Source organism: Ovis canadensis, chromosome 1 (genome assembly GCF_042477335.2).
Source record: "Ovis canadensis isolate MfBH-ARS-UI-01 breed Bighorn chromosome 1, ARS-UI_OviCan_v2, whole genome shotgun sequence".
Classification (NCBI taxonomy): Eukaryota; Metazoa; Chordata; class Mammalia; order Artiodactyla; family Bovidae; genus Ovis; species Ovis canadensis.
The window spans coordinates 125,867,384-125,882,650 of NC_091245.1; the positions used below are offsets into that span (position 1 = coordinate 125,867,384).

General features: G+C 48.7%; 1 protein-coding gene across 2 annotated transcripts in view; it reads right to left on the reverse strand.

Annotated features, from left to right (window-relative positions):
• Positions 1 to 5,303, reverse strand: part of EVA1C (eva-1 homolog C) — a 106,731-nt gene extending 101,428 nt beyond the window's left edge. Inside the window, exon 1 of one of the 2 annotated variants that reach the window (XM_069549341.1) lies at positions 4,397 to 5,303. In XM_069549341.1, the coding sequence (XP_069405442.1) occupies positions 4,397 to 4,556 (160 nt within the window). In that variant the 5' untranslated portion in view covers positions 4,557 to 5,303. The remainder of the gene's footprint in view (positions 1 to 4,396) is intronic. The other variant, XM_069549351.1, reaches the window with a different exon arrangement.
• Positions 5,304 to 15,267: the final 9,964 nt, after the last annotated feature.

The window sequence follows — 15,267 nt, forward strand, 5'->3', positions numbered from 1 at the left end:
TATTTTCTGAAATTCTTTTTTTTTTAGTGTGTGTGTGTGTTTTTTTTTTAAATTTGGCTGCACTGGGTCTTCACTGTTGCTCGTGGGCTTTCTCTAGTTGCAGGGGTTACCCTCTATTTGCGGAACTTGGACTTCTCATTGCAATGGCTTCTCTTGTTGCATAGCACAGGCTCTAAGGGAAGCAGGTTTCAGTACTTGCAGCTGGAGGGTTCTAGAGCACAGGCTGAGTAGTTGCTGGTGCAGGAGCTTTGTTACCCCGAAGCATGTGGAATCTTCCCAGATCAGGGATCAAACCCGCATCCCCTGCATTGGCAGGTGGACTCCTAACCACTGGACCACAGGGGAGTCCTACATTCTGAAATTCTTGACCAATGAAATAAGGAGTTAGGGTCAGGCTTATTTGCTAGGCTGCAAATGATCTGATAACAAGCCCCACATCTTGTCTTGGCCCCTTGGGCTACTGATGGAGGCAGGCAGGGTAGGACACCAGCCCGGAGACCCCCTTTGATCATGCAGTGCCCTTTCTTTGAGGTCTGGGGACGTCTGGGAACAAGCAAGGCCTTAAAAGCTGCCCCACTCCCCTTGTTTCTCACTTTCTTTCTGTTTCCCACATTTACCATTCCGTGCCCAAGGGTAAAACCAAACGTGTCAACACATGATCATGACTCTTTTTGTCAAAAGTCAGGAGTTTCCTAGGAATCCAAGTGAGAACGTGATTAATTTTCCATCCGTTCCTTCCCTCCCTCATCAGTCCATCAATCACTTTGAACATCTTTGAGAAGAAAGAAAAGAAAAAAAAAAAAAGCAAAACAGAAGAGGGAGAAAAGGAAAGAGCAGAGAGAGAAGACCGTGCCTGCTCTCTGCAGAGAATAAAGCCATCAAAAATATATAGATAAGTAAACAAGATGGGACGTCCCTGGTGGTCCAGTGGTTAAGAATCTGCCTTGCAATGCAGGGTTCAATCCCTAGCCAGGGAACTACTAATAGGATCCCACATGTCTCAGAGCAATGAAGCCTAAATGCCACAACTCGAGAGTCCAAAACTAAGATCTGACGCAGCCAAATAAGGAAATATTATTTTTTTAAAAAACAAATGAGACCTGAGGGACATGGCAAACTAAGTTCAGAGACACGCTGAAACATCACTCTTGAAAGCCAGACCACATGTAGAAAGGATCTTTAGGATCTTTTTAATCGTTGGAACCAAAATGGCACCCCTCCCTCCCCTCTGCCCTCATCCTGCCTTGTTCTTTGAACAAAGATGCTGCTGACATCATATTTCTATATATGAAAAAAACATATATATCAGTGATCAGTTTGGACCTCTCCGGCTAAATCCTCAAGTTGGGAATGCAGTCAAAAGAACAGAACGCTACCCCAAAGAGGAAAATGGACGAACGCCAAGCCCATTTGAGTTTGGGATTAAGGATCAGAAGCACTAATTTTGCATGAACTGTTCTTGCCTTCCTGGGATGTGTTTTTAATGCAGTGATGATAGCCTTCCAGTGGCCGCTGGCAGCATCTCAATGTCTTCAGGGAGGAGAGGGAAGGGGGTGTTTAGGGAGCCTGTTTCCTAGCAGGCTTGGAGGTGATTAGCACAAGTCACGAGCATGAAGGGGGAGGAGAGGAGGCCCTGATGTAGCCTCTGGCTTATTAAGAGTGAGATGTGATGCTGGAATCCCCGGGGCAAAAAAATCAATGACCCAGGAAAACTACACCAGCTGACAGCCTCAGGGGGAAAAAAAAAAAAAAGCTCAAGGAAGAGTTGCAAAGAAGAGAAAGGCTTAAGTAACTTTCCAAAATTCTGTGCTGCTAATCTCCCAGGAGGCCCAATACTGTACAGACAAAGGCTAGGACCCCTTTCATTTCAGCACTTTCTTTCACCTGGATTCACCATCCTGCTTCCATCCCCTCTTCACAAAGGCTGAAAGGATCCCAAGTTCCCTCCGCCCTCCCTCTGTCTGGATTTTTTATGTTTCCTTGTTTAGAAAAACAAGCAAGCAAAGACATTGTCAAATGCTGCTCTCCAGGGCTCAGCTATCGCTGCAGGCTCCGAAGGGGAGGGTCCACCGTCTCTTTTCAGGCACTGGTTTCTACACACCCCTCTAAGTTCAGGAACAGGACCTCTTGTTCCCAGGAAAGCAAGAATCAGGCTTTGAGGCCACAGAGGTGGGAGTTGGGGAGGGGTGTGTGTGTCTCTCTGTGTCTGTGCTGGTTTCACATGACCAGGATCCACTGTGTCAACTAAAGCTTTCAACTCAACCCTCAGACTGTCATCTTTGGAGCTTAGGAATTTTCTTGGATGCTGTATGTCACGTGGCTAAGGGGGTCCCTAAAGGTTCATTAAGTTTCAAGTCAAATGAATCAATTTTGGAAGACATTATCTTTCTCCCTGAGCCTTTTCTAATATTTCCCTAAAGCCATACAAGCTAGAATTTAGATCTAAACATGAGTGTGTCTGTGGTTTCAGGCAAGGTTATTTTTCTTTTCTTCTCCCCAAAAGGCTCCCAGACACTTTCTCCCTGGTCTTCAGATCTCTAAAGAGCAAGGCTGACAAGAGAAAACATGGGGGTTGCCTGGCAATGTTCCCATCGACCGAATATTGGCTCAGGGAGTCTCAAACCCTGGAATCTAGGTTCCCACTAAAAGCACAAGAAAATTTCTTTTATCGTTTAATCATTTAGAGAACTATGTATGAAAACACCCACTTCCAAGTTTAGAGCACCCTGTTTGACAGTTCAAGTTCACCCTCCAAAACAGTTGCTACCTTTAGACAGTTCCAAACTTGGGTGGTAACCTATAGACTGCTTCAGGGATTGCAACCGCTTCACTAAAGAAACAAGCTCTAAGTGCCTGTAATCTGTGAGAACAATCTAATGGTTACACCGCACCGGTACCTAAAGCAATATTTGTTCAGTTACAGTGATGTCACAAAAGAAAGGCTTGTTGGCTTTCTTCTGTTCTTTGCTCAACAATATTCGCAGCCTGCCGGTGGCTGAATTCAGACTGCTTTCCATAGCTTAAATCAGCAAAGACAGAACTTTCCCAGCAGCCAAGAAAGTTCTATTACCAAAAAGAAAAAGTCAGCAGCACTTGAAATTCAGCATTTTCCCAGCACATTTACCACAGCGCTCTGACCCTCGGTCGTAAGGACCTCAGTTTCCTTGCCAAATAGGCATGTCTTGGCTTCCTTTGCGAGGTAGAAACACTGCCTTGATATTAAATATTCAACGCAAAGAACCTCTGACCCAAGGGCTCTCAGCTAACAATGACATTCTCTGTAAGTAAACTAGAAACCCAACTCAGCTTCTGGTTTGCCAGTGTCCCTTGCCATGTACTAGCGTATTGCACAAACAGGGTCTGAGGAAGGAGCCTTGTTGACTGTGATTACACCGCAAAAGACCTTCAAAGCAGAGATGCGGGAAGCCTGGCCTTGACAGGAGATGCTGGAGAAGGCAAAGAATGGGACCCAGAGCTGCTTCCGGGGCTGGGCAGGGGCGAGGAAAGGGTGAAGGGCCACCAGCCTCGCCAGACGGAGACCCAGGTCTGATTCACCTTTGCAGGGATGTCTGGTTACTCTCAGCAAGCGCAAAGGTAATTTAAGAATGCTGTCCCTCTAGCCCGCATCAATTCAGAAACCTCTCTGCCTTTGTGGCGCCCCACCTACAACCCCAGAACTATTTGAGATCGGTTCAGTCTCCCCCCAAAGAAAAGCCTCATCGGTTACAGGGAGGGGAAGTCGTTGTTCTTTTCTTTTTTTAAGGCGATGGGGGCTGGAAGGGACCAACTCTGGTGCCTTTTGGCGGTAAAGTCTTACCCCTGACTCTCCTCTCTCGGTACTGCAAGCTTCTACTCGTCTCTCATGGCATCTCCACCGGACCTTCCACCACCCCACCCCCGGGTTTCCCTCAGGTCTGTTGGCAAAGACTTAAGGTCAAATGTCTCCTGGACTTGTCTCCTTACGTGGGCACCCGCGAGGTCGGCTGGGGCACACCCAAACTGCGCGTAAAGCAAAGAGGTACAACGTAGACCGCAACACGTGTACCAACAGCGCTGAGCTCGGTGCACAGGACTCAGCCTAAGGTGCTTTAAACCGATACGCATCCTTCGGAGTCTGGCCCCTGACCCTGGGATACTGACGAGGTCAACTCATCGGGAGACAAACTCCAAACACTCTACCCACCCTTCTTTCTTGGGGGACCCCCTCTGCCGGCATCTCACATGTTGTTACTTATATGCGAAGAGTTCGCATCCGGCAAGAAAAAGTTAGGGCTCCTAGCTCGCCCTAACTTTCAAGCAACCCGGCCTTGCCCCTCGGGCGCCGGCCCCCAACCGAGGGCTCACCTTAGCGCCCCGCGGCGCCGGGGGCCGCTCAGCGAGGGAGGTCGCTTCTTACCGGAGAAGTCGGTGAGCGCCGCTATCTCTTTGGAGCAAACCAGGACGGTGCAGTAGAAGAGACGCAGGAGCTGCCCCGGAGGCTCTACCTGCCTGCGGAGGCCGGGATGCTGCGCGGGTTGCGGGGCGGACGGTGGGCGCGCGTGGCCGGGCAGCAGCATGATGTGCCGCGCGACGGAGCGCGGGCGCGGGCCCGGGGCGCACGGGGGATCGCGGGGCGGAGGGCGGCGTCACATGGCAGGACGAGTCGGTAGCCGACGTCTCCGCGGCCCCCTGCCACCTCCTGGCCCAGGCTGCCAGCGCCTCCTCCTTGCCGCGGGCGAGCACCGGCTCCGGAGCGAAGAGGAGGGGGCGGAGACCTGGGGCGGGGCGAGGAGCCCCGGGAAGGATCCGCGTAGCTTCCCCGAGAGGAAATCTCTGCTGCGGGCCGCGCAGGAGGAAACGAGGGCGGGGGGCGAAGGGAAAGTGTAGCCCCTCCGCGCCCCCGAGGCTGCCAGAGGCCGGGGCCTTGGCGCGCCGCGCGCCGCGCGCCGCGGAGGGCGCCCCCAACAGCACGCGACTGGAGCGCCTTGCACACCCCGGGTCCCCTCCCCTCTGAGACCGCCCGGCACCCCCGGCCAGGCCCGCGCTGGCCCCGTGCCAGCTTCGCCCTGGCCGCCGGGGGAGCGCCCGTGACGCACTTTGGAGCCAGCGCCGCGCGCTGAGCCCGGGAGCCCGGGGCGGGGCTGAGGCTGGGGTGGGGGCCTCGGGAAGGTGGGGTCCGGGAGGTGTGGGACCGCAGCACTGACGTCTTTGGCGACCGGCTGCGCACCACGTGCAGAATCACCAAGCACGCACTGTTATCCCCATTTCACAGGAGAGGAGACTGAGACCCCGGAGCCTTGGCGATCGCCAAAGCTGACGCAGCCCTGACGGGAACCGCCGCGGGGCGGAGGGGGGAGCGGAAAGGGGAGGCATTGTGCTCCAAACGGATCACATGGTCTAGAACAGGTTTCTTTTAGCTGCCTACTTTTCCTGTGGGTACTGGGAGTCAGCCGCGCTCAGGATCTGACGCTGGGCCTGCCCAGACCCTGGCCGAACGCTAATAAACGGGCTTTGTTTTAAAATGGGGCCACAGCATCTTTCTGAACCTCTCGATGACGCGCGGGGTAACCTACGTTTGGACTCCCAGCCAGTGGGCGAGGAGCGGATTTTCGCACCACCCGGGCTCGGGGGACACCGAGGGCACGGGGGCTCCGTGGATGCGCTCCGGGTGCCGAACCTGGGGGTCCACCGACCCAAACCTGCGCGGGGCATCCGGGCCGGGGGGGAGGGAGGCAGGTCGGGCGGGAGCGCGCTCGGCACAGAGTGTTCCCGAACACCGCTGGAGCGCCTGCCAAGTTCGCCGCGGGCCTGACGCGGAAACGTAGATAATGAGGCCCAAGGGCGGGCCCAGGCGCCCTGCGGGCCCCCTGGGTCTGAACTGCCCGGGGAGGGGAGACGCGCCGCACCGCGTGCCGGGAAGGCCTGGAGAGGGAATCCGAAGCGACTCGCTGGCCTACCTGCGGGAACTTCTTAGAGGTGGGCCGCAAGGACCCCGGGGCTGGATGTCATCGCGTCCCACTCTGTGCTCGGGAAGGGAAGATTCCGGCCATTTCCTCATCTGTCTGGGGTGGGGTGGGGCAGGGAGCGCGGCAGATGTAACCACCAACATGTGTTGGTGGGACCCAGTCAGCCAGGCACCAGGATTTTTAAAACCTACATGAAAACGTTCAGCCTTCTCAGTAACCCTTGAACCTCAGTATTCTTGTGCACTTTCAAGGTTGAGGAAATTGAGGCGGGGGCTGGGAGGTGAGGTGGGTAAGGATGCTTAGCACCTAGCAGCCATTCAGTAAGTGACGTTTGCTCAAAACTGTTTCCTCCCTGTACCTTGTATTCCATTGATCCATCTGGTTTGGATAGGAGTTAGGTACCTCTGTGGGCTAGGTCCTCTGCTAGGAGCTGAATATGCAGGCCCAGGAAGGGAACTGTGCTCCCCCAGGGCTGGGGGCTCCCACCATGGTCTTGCAAGCATGCCCGTGTGGGCACTGCTCCTAATGGGGACAGCATCCCCAGGCTTCCTTATCTGTAAAGGCGGCAGGCTTACTGTGAAGATTTAAGGAGTTGATACAGGTTGGGGGTAGGAACTGGGCCTGGAAGGAGGAAGTGCTCAGTCAACATTAGTCGTTGGCACAGTGAGGAAGAGGCTTCCCTGGGGGCTCGGTGATAAAGAACCCACCTGTGAGTGCAGGAGGCTCGGGTTGGATCCCTGGGTTGGGAAGATCCCCTGGAGTAAGAAATGGCAACCCACTCCGGTATTCTTGCCTGGAGAATCCCATGGACAGAGGAGCCTGGCAGGCAACAGTCCATGCGGTCGCACATGATTTAGCAGGTAAACAACAACACGGGTGAGGAAGACAGACATTGAACTGGTAACACCAAGTGAACAGCAAGGGACTACAGGGGCAAGACAGAGGGAGGGTGGGAGGAGGAGAGGGCGTGAGGAAGGCAGGTGTTGGCAACCTTTTTAAGACAGGCACCAGGGAAGCCCTTTTTAAGATTACATGGGTGAGAAAGATGGGAAGAGTTGGTCAAGCAAAAGCTAGGTATTTGGGGAGGATGAACATCTTAAGAGTGTTCTTAGGAGAACACCAAGTCTCAGGTGGCGCAGTGGTAAAGAATCCACCTTTTAATGCAGGCGATGCAAGAGATGCAGGTTCAATTCCTGAGTCGGGAAGATTCTCCGGAATAGGAAATGGCAACCCGCTCCACTATTCTTGCCTGGGAAATTCCATGGACAGAGGAGCCTGGCGGGCTACAGTCCATGGGGTCACAAAGAGTCAGACTCGACTGAGCGCACACACACGCAACATCGTAAGAAAATGAATAAGCACATGTGAAATCCAAATGGAACACAGCTCCACTGAGAAGCACGGAGGGGATGAAACAGAGAGAAAAGGGTAGGGCAAGGTGATGTGGCGAGCTCAGGGACCAGAGACCTTGGTGAGCGTTGCCATCTTTGTCCTCAGCTTTGTGAGCATTTCCATCGGAAGCTAGCAAACTGTTGTAAGCAGATGAGTGATACAACCAAGTATGTGTTGGTCATAGATGACTCTGCTGAGTGCAGCTGGACTGGAGTGGTCAACAGTGGGTCCAGGGGTGATAATACACCCAAAAGAATCAAATCCAAGAGATATTTGCGCATCTGTGTTCATAGCAGCTTTATTCACAGAAGCCAAATGGAGAGCAATCTAAGCGTCCTTGGATGGATGAATGGATGAACAAAGTGTGGAATATTACCCAGTCATAAAAAGGAATGAACTTCTGATACATGCTACAGCATGGAAACAGCTTAAAAACATGCTAGGTGAAATTAAAAAATGATAAGCATTGCATATATACCACTTACATGAAATATCCATAGCAGACCAATTCATAGAGACAGAGAAGAAATTAGAGGTTACTGAGAGGTGGGATAAAGGAGAAAAGAGAATTATTTCTTAATGGATATGTGGCTTCTGTTTGGGGCAATGAAAAAGTTCTGGAAATAGATGGTGATGATGGGTATGTAACCCTCTGGATGTAATTAATGCCACTGAACGATACACTTAAAGTGGCAGATTTTATGCTGTGTAGTTACCATAACTTCAAAAAAAAATAATATGCCAAAGCTCCCTGCACTGTAAAAGGGTAAGTTTTGTGGTCTGTGCGTTATATCTCCATAAAGCTTTCTTCTTTTTTCGGCCATGCTACACGGCGTGCGGGATCTCAATCCACAGGGATGAACACAAGCCCCCTGCAGCGAAGGCAAAGAGACTTAAGTGCCGCGCTGCCAAGGAATTCCCCAGGAAGCTGCCTGTTCATTCAAAACCTTTTTATTTAGATTCTTTATTGAAGTACAGTTGATTTACAATGTTGTGTTAATTACTGCTATACAGCAAAGTGACTCGTGCATGCTAGATCGCTTCAGTCATGTCTGACTGTTTGCAACCCCATGGACTGTAGCCCAACAGTCTCCTCTGTCCACAGAATTCTCCAACATAATGGAGTGGGTGCCATGCCCTCCTCCAGGGGATCTTCCCAACCCAGGGATCGAATCCAAGTCTCGTAGGTCTCCTGCTTGGCATATCGGCTTCCCTGGTGGCTCAGTGGTAAAGAACCCACCTGTCACTGCACGAGGCTCGGGTTGGATCCCTGGATTGGGAAGATCCCCTGGAGAAGAAAATGGCAACCCACTCCGGGATTCTTTCCTGGAAAATCCTATGGACAGAGGACCCTGGTAGGTTACAGTCCATGGGGTTGCAAAGAGTAGGACATGACTGAGCGACTTCACTTTTTTTTTTTTTTTTTTAAGTGCAAAGACCACTGGAGAGTCCAGGGAGATGGTCAGGAAGGGAGAGTAACAAGGAGGCTGTGACACACACTGGCCTGGGGCTTTGCAGGCCCAGAGAGAAGGCGGAAGTGGCCAGATTGGAAAGGTGTTCAGGAAGGGTGGAGCAATTCGGCTGCCGGATGTGAGTGATGACGCTGGAGGACAAGACCCTGCCTGCTCGCTGCTGTGCCCCTCACTTGCTCCCTGTTAAATTACATCTTAGTCCTAATCTGATCTCTTTAAGAATTCTGACATCTTGTGAGAAAATTAAAGAATTCTCTTTACTTTTTTCTCCTTTCCCTCATACTTTGTGTGCTCCCAGCAAAATGGAAGCCAGTTACCCCCTGCTCCCATTTCCCCCTCTGAAAATAAACCATCAGATACCTAAGCTCTGGGGTACTGACTGGGACCAGCTGCAGAATTCACTGCTCTCATTCAGTCGCTCAGTCGTATCTGACTCTTTGCGACCCCATGGACCACAGCACACCAGGCTTCCCTGTCCTTCATCATCTCCTGGAGCTTACTCAAACTCATGTCCATTGAGTCGGTGATGCCATCCAACCATCTCGTCCTCTGTCATCCCCTTCTCCTCCTGCCTTCAATCTTTCCCAGCATCAGGGTCCTTTCCATAAAGTCAGCTCTTCACACCAGGTGGCCAAAGTATTAGAGCTTCGGCTTCAGTGCAAAATGAAAACGCATGGCTCCTTGCTCAAAAATTATTACGAATTTCAAGGTAGTGATGGCAGGGCAGTAAACCCAGCATGATCTCTTCAAACACAGGGCCCTGAGCGACTGCACAGGCCACGTGCCCATGAAGCTGGCCCAGGCACTACCAGCACGTCCTTGTCTCAGATACAGAAACCGACAGAAACCTCCAACTCATGCAGATCAACTGCGGCAGAATCTGAAGTCCTCTTAAACTGCAAAGGCACAGGAATTAGGGGACAGATGCTAAGACGGAGTAAAATAAAAGTGTCGCTTTCTATGGAATGGACCACTGGCCATCTAGGCCCTTCTTGCATAAGAGCTTGAGAAGTGCCTCCGTACCCAGAATAATTGTTCTGTGTCTAAGATGCATCTTTGCTGGACATTGTAAATTATGTACCTTAATTCCTGCCTTTTAAATTTTTTCCTTTTGAAGCCACCCTGTTCCTTCTTCCCGGCTCTAAACTTCCTCCTTATTTTCCTCCTTCCTTGAGATCCTGGCTACCTCCCTCCCCATGTAGCCAAATCTATTTTGGAGGATGTTTGTGTGCTAGGCACTTCAACTCCCAGCCCCGAGCTGGTCCTTTCCCTAAGCCATCAAGGTAAGGCTTTGGGGCTCTCAACAAAGATGGGCTGCAGCTGCTCTGAGAAGACATAAGCCACCATTTGTCAGCTGCAAAGAAACCAACCTTTCAGCTCAGGATACTAAGGCTGAATGTCATCCAGAGCTAAAAAGGCTTATTTTTAGAAAGCAACAAACGGTGGTTTGTTTATAGAGCTGGCACCAAAGAGCCACATCAATAGCAAACAGCATGCTCGCTGAGGACTGTGAAAGCTGGGGATGTAGCGGAGAGAGGCTGCAAGGGGAATGTTTGACCCAAAAGTCCTTGGAAGGAGGCCTTGAAGGATATGGGCTCAACACTGGGGTTGGTCCAAGGTCAAAGGTGTCAAGTGCAGTAGTCTGTACCTGGCCCTTGCCAACCACAGACAGCCACCCACAGAGGCAATGGACCTCCCTGTCTCATTTTTCAAGTTTTGCAAAAGGAAAATGCTGGACTCAAAATTCCACTTTGGCTCTAAAAGCCCACACTCTAAATTAGATGTAGGATTTCAGGAAACTGGGCTAAATCTCTACTGGTTCCTTGACATTCCTTAATGCTGTTGCGTGTGTGTGTGTGTGTGTGTGAGCTTAGTTGCTCAGTCCTGTCTGACACTTTGTGACCCCATGGACTGTAGTCTGCCAGGCTCCTCTGTTCATGGAATGTCTCCAGGCAAGAATGCTGGAGTGGGTAGCCCTTCCCTTTTGCAGGGGATCTTCCTGATCCAGGGATTGAACCTGAGTCTCCTGTACCACAGGCAGATTCTATACCATTTGAGCCACCAGGGAAGCCCAGTGTTTTCTTTTTTTTTTTAGTGTTTTCTTACATACATATTTTCTTTTTTTTTTTTGCATGCTGTTTCTATATTGTTCATATTTTTCTCTTTGTAGACGAAGAATATAGTATGAGCAAATTTTTTTCTGGGGGGCTGTTTGGTTCTTGGAGCATTGTGAATGATTCAGTTCACTTCATTTCAGTAGCTCAGTCGTGTCGGACTCTTTGTGACCCCATGAATTGCAGCAAGCCAAGCCTCCCTGTCCATCACCAACTCCCGGAGTTCACTCAAATTCATGTCCATCAAGTCGGTGATGCCATCCAGCCATCTCATCCTCCATCGTCCCCTTCTCCTCCTGCCCCCAATCCCTCCCAGCATCAGAGTCTTTTCCAATGAGTCAGCTCTTTGCATGAGGTGGCCAAAGTACTGGAGTTTCAGCTTTAGCATCATTCCTTCCAAAGAACACCCAGGGCTGATCTCCTTTAGAATGCACTGGTTGGATCTCCTTGCAGTCCAAGGGACTCTCAAGAGACTTCTCCAACACCACAGTTCAAAAGCATCAATTCTTCAGCACTCAGCTTTCTTCACAGTCCAACTCTTACATCCATACATGACCACTGGAAAAACCATAGCCTTGACTAGACGGACCTTTGTTGACAAAGTAATGTCTCTGCTTTTTAATATGCTATCTAGGTTGGTCATAACTTTCCTTCCAAGGAGTAGGTGCCTTTTAATTTCATGGCTGCAATCACCATCTGCAGTGATTTTGGAGCCCCAAAAATAAAGTCTGCCACTGTTTCCACTGTTTCCCCATCTATTTCCCATGAAGTGATGGGACCAGATGCCATGATCTTAGTTTTCTGAATGTTGAGCTTTAAGCCAACTTTTTCACTCTCCTCTTTCACTTTCATCAAAAGGCTTTTTAATTCCTCTTCACTTTCTGCCATAAGGGTGGTGTCATCTGCATATCTGAGGTTATTGATATTTTTCCTGGCAATCTTGATTCCAGCTGGTGCTTCTTCCAGCCCAGCATTTCTCATGATATACTCTGCGTAGAAGTTAAATAAGCAGGGTGACAATATACAGCCTTGATGTACTCCTTTTCCTATTTGGAACCAGTCTGTTGTTCCATGTCCAGTTCTAACTGTTGCTTCCTGACCTGCATATAGGTTTCTCAAGAGGCAGGTCAGGTGGTCTGGTATTCCCACCTCTTTCAGAATTTTCCACGGTTTATTATGATCCACACAGTCAAAAGCTTTGGCATAGTCAATAAAGCAGAAATAGATGTTTTTCTGGAACTCTCTTGCTTTTTCGATGATCCAGCAGATGTTGGCAATTTGATCTTTGGGTCCTCTGCCTTTTCTAAAACCAGCTTGAACATCTGAAAGTTCAAAGTTCACATATTGCTGAAACCTGGCTTGGAGAATTTTGAACATTACTTTACTAGAGTGTGTGAATGATTAAGTTATGCCAAATCTGACATCAGCTCTTCCAATCCTAAAAGGCCTCACACTGTGTAATCTTGCTTTTTTAAAATTAGTTTTTACTGTGATAAAAATACATATAAAATGTAGCATCTTCACCATTTTTAAAACTTCATTTATTTCTAATTGAAGGATAATTGGTTTACAGTATTGTGTTGGTTTCTACCAAACATCTTCACCATTTTCAAATGAAGGTACAGTTCCTGCAACCCCACAAGGGAAAGTACTAGGAACTGACAAGGGTGCCCTCTGTAGGTGAGAATCTTAATTTATGTCTTAGGAATGATCCAAAATCACTGCAGATGGTGATTGCAGCCATGGAATTAAAAGACGCTTACTCCTTGGAAGAAAAGTGATGACCAACCTAGATAGCATATTCAAAAGCAGAGACATTACTTTGCCAACAAAGGTCCATGTAGTCAAGGCTATGGTTTTTCCTGTGGTCATGTATGGATGTGAGAGTTGGACATGAAGAAAGCTGAGTGCTGAAGAATTGATGCTTTTGAACTGTGGTGTTGGAGAAGACTCTTGAGAGTCCCTTGGACTGCAAGGAGATCCAACCAGTCCATTCTGAAGGAGATCAGCCCTGGGATTTCTTTGGAAGGACTGATGCTAAAGCTGAAACTCCAGTACTTTGGCCACTTCATGGGACGAGTTGACTCATTGGAAAAGACTCTGATGCTGGGAGGGATTGGGGGCAGGAGGAGAAGGGGACGACCGAGGATGAGATGGCTGGATGGCGTCACTGACTCGATGGACGTGAGTCTGAGTGAATTGCGGGAGTTGGTGATGGACAGGGAGGCCTGGCGTGCTGCGATTCATGGGGTCGCAAAGAGTTGGACACGACTGAGTGACTGAACTGACTGAGGAACGATAACCCTGGCCTGTGAAATTCATTTTTTTTTAAATTGTGGTAAAACACACCTAACCTAACATTCACGATTTTAAACATTTTTAAGTGTACAGTTTAGTGGCATTTGGTACATTCACACTGTTGAGCAACTATTACTTCCATCTGTCTCCCTAACATTCTTCATCTTCAAATGCTAGAGCTCTTTCTCCATTACACAAGACCTCTGCTTTCTCCGCTCTCCCCAGGCCCTGACAGTCAACATTCTACCTTCTGTCTATGGATCTAACTACTCTAGGTCCCCCATATAATTGTGATCATACCGCATTTGTCCTTTGTGTCCGAATTCTTTCACTTAGCATGATGTCTTCAAGGTTCATCCATGTTGTAGTATGTATAGAATTCCCTTCCTTTTTAAGGCTGGATAGGATTCCAGTGTAGGCATACAGCACACTTTATTTGTCTTTTTATCTTTTGATGGACACTTGGGTTGTATCTGCCTCTTGATATTGTGAACAATATGGCTTTGGACATGAGTATACAAAAAGCAAGGAAGAAATAAAAATTGAATTTAAATGATCATTCCCCCAAAAGTAAAGTAGTACTAATCGCTCAGTTGTGTTGACTGGGGAAATTTAAAGCTACCAAAAAGAAAAAAATCTGAAGTCCATTGATGGGAATTCTGAATCCACAATAAGTGAGTACCAATTAAGGGTATAGAGCAGAGAGTCCTAAACTTTCTCAACTCATGGTGCCCTTAGGGTCTCAGGGCCCTAGGTAAAAAAAAAAAAAAAAAATCAAATTACCAAATTGTTACAAATTTATGAAATAGTTAGACCCAAACAACTTAGTAAGTATTTATGTTCTAACAATTAAGTAGCTATGTGGGGGGAAATGCATAGCACTTAAAAGAAAAATATATTTCTTAAATAACCTCAGTTATTTACCAAGGAGATGTGTGCACCTATTAGGCATACTGCTATCTTTCTAACCTTGAAATCAGATTAGACACTTCTACCCTTATTTTCTGTTTCATGTCGATTTTTCTTGGCTCTTACTTCTTATTACAATAACCACTGATATCCCAGCTTTGCGAAACTCTTGATATCTTTGACAGAAAAGTAACACACAGAAAGAAAAAGAAAAAAGAAACGGAGCACAATCGAATGTTCAAACTATGAAATATCTTGAGTTCATACTTTGCAACAGGTGTCAGGAATTGATGCATTTCCCTCCACTTATAAAACTTGTCCTTGGAGAAGGAAATGGCAACCCACTCCAGTATTCTTGCCTGGAAAATCCCATGGACAGAGGAGCCTGGTAGGCTACAGTCCATGGGGTTGCAAGGGAAAAAAAAATTAAAAAATAAAAAAAATAAAACTTGTCCAGTCTGTGAGTTTTGGGGGGCGCTCTGGGCAGCTGGGTTCCCAGTTTAAGAGCTGCAAATCTAGACACTTTGAATACTCCAGAGACCTTATTTTGCCAACAAGAACTGCATAAACTGTGTCTGGATGACTCTTCAACAACCTCGCTTATACGACTCTGGCCCTGCCTCCCTTGCAGACACACTGGCCCCTTTGCTGCTTCCTGACCCCTCTTATTACGATGCTGTCTTTGCATTTGCCTTTGCGTTTGCCGTGGCTTCTACCTGGAATGGTCCCACCGCCTCCCTGAACTGCCACAGCGCTCCTCTCCAACTCGTTCAGAACTGGCCACTGCTCCCAGTGTACACCATTCAACTTGACCTGCCTGGCATTCCATTGGCCTTCCTGCACTTTCAAGCCATCTATGGGGTCGCACAGAGTCGGACACGACTGAAACGACTTAGCAGCAGCACCACCACCACTTTCAAGGCTGATCTGCCCCACACACACCTCTTTGGAAATATGACTACATGTGAAATTAGTGATCCAGGACTACTTCAATAGCAACAAAGTAAAATAGCAGTGTTAACATAGTTAAAATGTTACGGAGCATAGCAACAAAGTAAAATTGCAGTGTTGACTGTTAAAATGTTACGGAGCATCAGTGCTCAGAGAGGAGACCTAAAAGAGGAGAAGACAACAGTG